The sequence below is a fragment of the Cryptomeria japonica genome, chromosome 2 (assembly GCF_030272615.1).
Source record: "Cryptomeria japonica chromosome 2, Sugi_1.0, whole genome shotgun sequence".
Lineage (NCBI taxonomy): Eukaryota > Viridiplantae > Streptophyta > Pinopsida > Cupressales > Cupressaceae > Cryptomeria > Cryptomeria japonica.
In genome coordinates, this window is record NC_081406.1 from 14,946,358 (window position 1) to 14,953,160 (window position 6,803).

At 33.6% G+C, this 6,803-nt stretch overlaps 1 protein-coding gene across 1 annotated transcript; it reads right to left on the reverse strand.

The window, feature by feature from the left end:
• Nucleotides 1-5,284: 5,284 nt before the first annotated feature.
• On the reverse strand, nucleotides 5,285-5,951 carry LOC131042090 (chemocyanin-like). Its single transcript, XM_057975401.2, has 2 exons — nucleotides 5,725-5,951; nucleotides 5,285-5,628 (listed from the first exon to the last, which is right to left on the reverse strand). The coding sequence occupies exons 1-2, from the start codon at nucleotides 5,888-5,890 to the stop codon at nucleotides 5,285-5,287; spliced, it is 510 nt and encodes a 169-aa protein (XP_057831384.1). The 5' UTR covers nucleotides 5,891-5,951.
• Between the last annotated feature and the right edge of the window lie 852 nt (nucleotides 5,952-6,803).

Consider the following 6,803-nt stretch of genomic DNA (forward strand, 5'->3'; position numbering starts at 1 on the left):
AATTATAATTTTAAAAATATATAAATGATGTTGAGAGATATTATTATGCGGTTGATATTTTATTTGTTTATTATTTAATTTTATTTAAATAATAATAACTAATATTAAATAGGTGTATTGAGAAGTATAAATGTTTATTTAATGAATAATTTTAAAATGACAAATATTTATTATTTAAATAGAAAATTGAATTGTAAATATATTAGGATGTTGGATGGGGTTATGATTCAATTAGGGTGTGCTGGTTTTGTGAAGCATGTCAGTCATGTTGGTTTTCCCTACAAGACTTTTGGTTGTTTGTATTGTCATTAGTATTGTGTCTACAAAACTTAGAGGTTTCTTTTTACTATGTGATTTATGTACAGAGCAGTGTTTAATAAAATCATTATCCTACTTATAAAGTGGATGTAGCTAATATTGGTGAACCAATTTAAAAACTCATGTTATGCATATTGTCCAATTGTCTTTTGTTTTCAATTTCTTTTTATGCACATTCTTTATTTTCTTTCTTCATTAACAATTGGTATTAGAGCTCAACTCAGTGGTGAAGCTGATTGAAAATTAGTGAATAATTTCTACAACTATGGAGGAAGAGGTTAAATGGAAGGTAGAAATAACAATAGAAGAAGGTCCAAATCTGTTAAAAGATCGATGACTAGAGGTAGAAATAATGATTGTTGGTTTTGTGGTAAAGTTGGCCACACCAAAAAGAATTGTCAGTCTTATAAAAAGGCACAAGAAAAGGTAAGGGATAGCAAAGCCAATATGACTTTTGACAAAGATGAAGGTGTGTTAATCCTCTCCACAAGTGACACCACTTTAGATTCATGGGTAATAGAAACCCATGCATCCTTCCATGCTACTCCATGCATAGAGGCTTTCACAAACTACCAAGAAGGTTAGTTTTATTTAGGGGATAATAAAGCTTGTGAAATAATTGACAAGGTGATGTTTTATTGTAGTTGAAAGGTGGGGACAAGTGGTTTTTAAATTGTAGAAGACTCACGACACAAACTCTATGCAACCCTCTCTACCGCTTAGTGCTAGAAATGTACAAGGGACTTGCATCGAATTGTAAAAAAGTTTACAATGAGTCAATTCTAATAATACTCCGAGGAATGAAATAAGTGTTGGTAATACTAGCAGGTCAACTTTGCAACATGAACAAGGTAATAAGTCAATTTGTGCTCCTAAGTTATGAAGGTCTACAAGGCAAAGAAAGCCTCCAACAAATTTTTCTAGCTATGAGCTCTTTTTTTTTTAGGAAGGAAAGCTTGAACTATTGTTTTTTGATTAAATAGAGCCTGCAAACTATAAAGAAGCTTGCAAAAATATTGATTGTCATAAATGGAAAAATGTAATGCACAAGGAGATGAATTCGTTAATCACAAATCAAATTTCAGATTTGGTGCCTCTTTCGCCCAATCAGAAGGCATTAAAGAACAAATGGGTGTACAAATTGAAAAGAGGAAGGAGGCAAGTAGCATTATCAATCGAGGCTGGTATTAAAAGGGTATGTCCAACAAAAAGGGGTGGATTTTGATGAAATATTTTCACCAATTGTGAAAATGACAATAATTCGAGCAGTTTTGGGTCTCAAAGCTATTTGGGACCTTGAGTTGGAACAATTTGATGTCAAGATTATGTTTCTTTATGGAGACGTTGATGAAGAAAGCCTAAAGGATTTGTAAAACAAGGGTAGGAACATCTTTATTGCAAGTTGAAGAGAAGCTTGTATGGGATCAAGCAAGCCCCAAGCCAATGCTATATAAAATTTGATCACTTCATGACAGAACATAACTTCATATGGTGTGAATCACATCCATGTCTTTACTACAAAAAGCTTCCTAATGGTGAGTTTGTTATACTTTTTCTCTATGTTGATGACATGTTGGTAGTTGGAACTAGCATGAGGATTGTTCATGAATTAAAGAAAGAATTAGCTAACAAATTTGCAATCAAGGACTTAGGGGCAACGAAGAAAATTCTTGGGATGACCATTATTCAGAATAGACAAAAGAAGGAAATTAGATTGTCTCAAAAGAAATACATTGACAAAGTTGTACAAAAATTTGGCATGGTTGGTGCTAAGGTTGTTAGCACTCCTCTTGTTGGTCATTTTCACTTATCTTCTGACATGTGTCCCAAGACACAAGAAGATCAAAAATTCATAAAGGCATTCCATATTGTTCAACAGCTGGAAGTATCATGTATGTCATGGTTTGTGCTTGTTCGGATATTGCTCATGGAGTGGGAGTTGTGAGCAGGTTCATGAGTAATCCAGGAAAACCTCATTGGGAGGTAGTCAAATGGATTTTGAGATATTTGAAAAGAACATCAGATCATGCTTTGTGTTTTGGGTGGAATAATGCTCAACTTCAAGGTTTTGTTGATTCTAATTTGGCCGATGCTTTGGACAAAAGAAGATCAACAACATGATATGTTTTTACTTTTGTCGGGGCAACGATTAGTTGGGTATCTAGATTGCAACAATCGGTAGCTCTTTCCATAGTTGAGGTTGAATACATGGCTCTATTTGAAGGAGAAAAGGAGATGATTTCGTTGCAGCGATTGTTGAGTGATTTGAAGTAAAAACAAGAAACATTTACTTTGTTTTGTGATTGCAACAGTGTCATTCAAATGGCTAGAAACCCTCTTTTTCATTGTCGCACTAAATATATTGAGTTGCAATATCACTTCATTCGCAGTGTGCTTGAAGAGGGAAAATTGCAGGTTGTAAAGATCGACACAAAGGTCAATCCGGCTAATACTTTGACAAAGGTAGTTCCCAAAGAGAAGTTTGAATTTTTTCAAGCCATGGCATAAGATCAAAGTAGGGGAATCTCTGATCTATTGCAGCAATCATTTGACTTCAAGTGAGAGATTGTTGGTATTGTGAAGCCCAACAGTCATGTTGGGTTTCCCTCCAAGACTTTTGGTTGTTTGTATTCTCATTAGTATTATGTCTACAAAACCTAGAGGATTCTTTTTACTGCTATGATTGATGTACAAAATAGTGATTAATAAAATCATTCCCCTACTTATAAAGTGGATGTAGCCAATATTGGTGAACCACATTAAAAACTCATGCTATGCATACTGTCCAATTGTCTTCTGATTTTTATTTCTTTTTCTGCACATTCTTTATTTTCTTTCTTCATTAACAGAGTGATGGTTAGGGTTAGAGTTTTATTAGCTTAGGGATGGTTTTATGAATCACTAAGGTTATGAAACTAGGATTAGGTTAGGGTTGACATTAAGATTCAATTAGGGTTAGGAGTGGTGTTACTATTCACTCTAATTGTATTCCAATTTGAACATACCCTAATCCAAAGCTTTATCTTGAAAGTGTAAGCATAATCCTAACCCTAATTGAACCTTGAGCTAACTCCCAAGCCTTATGCTAGAACCATATATCAATGCTTAATTGCTTCTTGTATATCATTGCTCTTAGTTAGGACTTCTTGAATGATGATTTTGATGGTTCTAGTGATGCAACTTTAGATGTTTAATATATTAATGTTCATTAGATTATCCATCTTGTGAGGAGCCCACTCATAGTGATTTACATGAATTACCTTCTTTTATACATAATTCTATTGTTTATGATGACAATTCTCTTACATCTCATTTGAATTAACTATTATTCATAATGAATTTTTACTTTGTCATAAATTACAAAATGATAACGTGTATTACAATGATACTTCATTAGATTCTTAATGTTTGTTTCTAAAATTGGTGACTAATTTTTCCCAATTATATTATATATGTTACCATTCCTCTTAGGGATGAGTTGTTACATGATGTTTTTTATTGTTCTAACCATACATTGTTACATGTGAAATTGTTTTTAATGCTTAGATGAAAAGGCCTTATTTGTATTTGATTTTAGACTACTTTGAGTGTAAATAATAGTTATGTTTTCATTTAAGGGAAGAGGAGTGACTCAAGTGTACAATATAGCTAATTATAAGTTGATGATATTTTTCTTCCTTACATATAAACATATTAGTAGAAAAGAGTGCTACACCTTGTTCTCCATGGTGATAAGCACTTTTATATTGTTGATTATTCCAATTTTCACTATAATGGCATTCCATTTCAGCAAAGAGTAGGATTTGCATGTGTCATACATATATGGTGAAGAATTAAAAAATTAAATGAAGTCCAATACTATTGAATTTAAGGAAATAGTTAAACATGCGATTTGAATGCATATAGAGTGTTTGCTACCTTATATTTGAATCCTCCATGGGGATAGAGATTATAAATTCATATGATACAAATTTTCATGGCTATCTAGTACTTTCAACTCACTTTTTTGAGTTAAATTACCTTGTGGCTTTTTTGTGTATGATAATCATACTATTATAAATTAACCTTATGGCCAATGGTTATTGTTTCAATGCTCCCTACAAGTTATATAAAATTTAGATAGAAATGTATAATATTTTTTTATGTTGCATCTTTTTTTAGTCATTAATTTTGTCTCATTGTCTAGTTTTACATTTATTTGAAGTAAAATTTGTTGTGAAATATAAGTAATTTCTTATTAAATTTTGAGAAGATTTAGTATAAATATACTTTTGGAAGTTAAAAGTCACACATATCTTAATTAAAATATTTTTCTTAATTTGCATGAATAAATAGATTTGTAAATAAGATTTTAGATTGCAAAATATATTTAAATGTAAGTTATATGATGACACAAATAATTAAGAAGTGTATTGCTGAAACATTCACTCATGGAATATATTATTATAATCGCAAAGCTAATTTTTATGGTTCATAGAGAGTTTTTTAATGGATGATGATAAAAAAAAAAGTTGTCAAATGACAAAGATATTTAACTATGAAATAATTACAAAGCCATCAATAATATAATATATTAAAAAATGTAATAACTCTATTATCTTAAAATATGTAAACAAAATTGGCCCATTTAGTGAAAATGCTGGGCTTTTAAAGAGTTCACCAAGGTTCTGCTGAGTGAAAGAATATAGACATTGTCAAACATAAGTGTGCCAAATAGCCCACTTATTCAATTGATTTATGTACTTGATGATAAATTATTTGAAAGGATTCCCAAAAGAAAGCTCTATAAAATCTTAGACATCTCTTTATTAAACAAATGCACATGTTTTAAAAACACAATCACCAACTTAAATTTACACAAAATATTTAAACAAGACTTTATGAATTGTAAGAAGATGAATAATAATAATAAAGAATAACTTGTTGAATTGCACTGTCCCTTCCCTGGCAAAAAGCCATATTCCATTTAAGCCAAGATGAGAGACATAAAAAGAGAGCCAAATAGCGAGACCAACACATCCTTCAACTGTGACACGTGTCCTGCACTGGTAGGTCCTGGCGCAGTCTTAGTTGAGGGAAATGGGGTGGAGGGAGTGGTGGAAGTACCGGCTGAAACGGTGATTGCCACCTTCATACCACCACTGCAGTGGCCTGTAATTCCACAGATGAAATACCTTGTCCCACTGCTTGTCAGTGAAATTCTTGTGTTTCCATCTGTGTACTGCTTCGTTGGGTTACTTGTAGCGCACGAATCATAAGCCGACTTCTGCACCTCCAACACATCATGCGCTCCATTTGCATAGATGAACACTGTTTACCACAAACAACATTCAAACACAGATAAACATCTTTATTGTTACTTTTATTAAGGAATATGAATGAATCCAAACAGCGTGTAATATTTACCCAAGGTGTCGCCCACAAGGAATGTTTTTGAGGAAGCCCAGGTGGTATAGTTTGCACCAAAACCCCACTGCTGGGCGTCTCCCACCGTGTAGTCAGTGGCCTCTGCATAATGATTACATGCACACAAAACCAACAGAGCCGCCATTGCTGCAATCCGAACTGCCATCTTTGCAAAACTTAAGCAATCCCACAAAGATTCTTATAATTGAATGCCTCTTTTATCTTTCTCGTTTGTGTGGAAAGAAGAGCGGTGTGGAGTATTGAGGAGAGAAGAGTTGGATTATATAGCGTTTATTGAACGAGGAAGAAGAAAGATTCAAATGCAAACAGGTCAAAGATGACCGTGGAATTTGGAGTGCTTTTTGCCCTTTCCTTTTTTAAGTAGGTAGTAGCTATAATTTTAAAATGTATTATTTGCATACACATTGGACAAAGTTGCTTCTTCTATGCTTTTTTCTGGAATACGACTGACGCGTTCCTCTGCGCCCTCGATTTTGCCGCGTGAAAGACTTGGCCAGCTTTCTTTTTTGGGGGTTTAATTAAGAATATTATTTTTTCTAAATATAGATTTGGAATACTTCCGATTCTTTTCAATGTAGGGCTTATATGTATTTAATTTTATAATAGATATAAAATAGGTCTAGAGATATCTCAGGCATTCATTAGATTTTAAGTTGAAAAAATATTAATAATTAATGAGGTCATTTTATAGTAACAACTCTCTTGCTCATGTGCATTTGAATTCTCAAACCATTCCCGCCAAGACTTTTGTGCACGGTGGTTCGCCCCCCCTACTTCGATGGGTGTTGTTGTGGGGTGTTGTCGCTTCTAGTGCTATTGCATCGCACGGGTTGGGTGCCCTACTCGAGGGTGATGGTGCTCCTATCTGCACTATTGTTGATGGTGATCCTATTGTGGGAGCTAAGATCCCTTGCATACCTTCTTCTTTGACTGGCAGGTGCAACTTTGTTCATGTGGCCAAATCTATTACTCATCCCCCTAAGGGGAATCATCCTCTTCCTTGTGCCAAGTCCTCCCCTATGGTGGTTTGTGTACAAGATGTTGTGGATAATATTAGT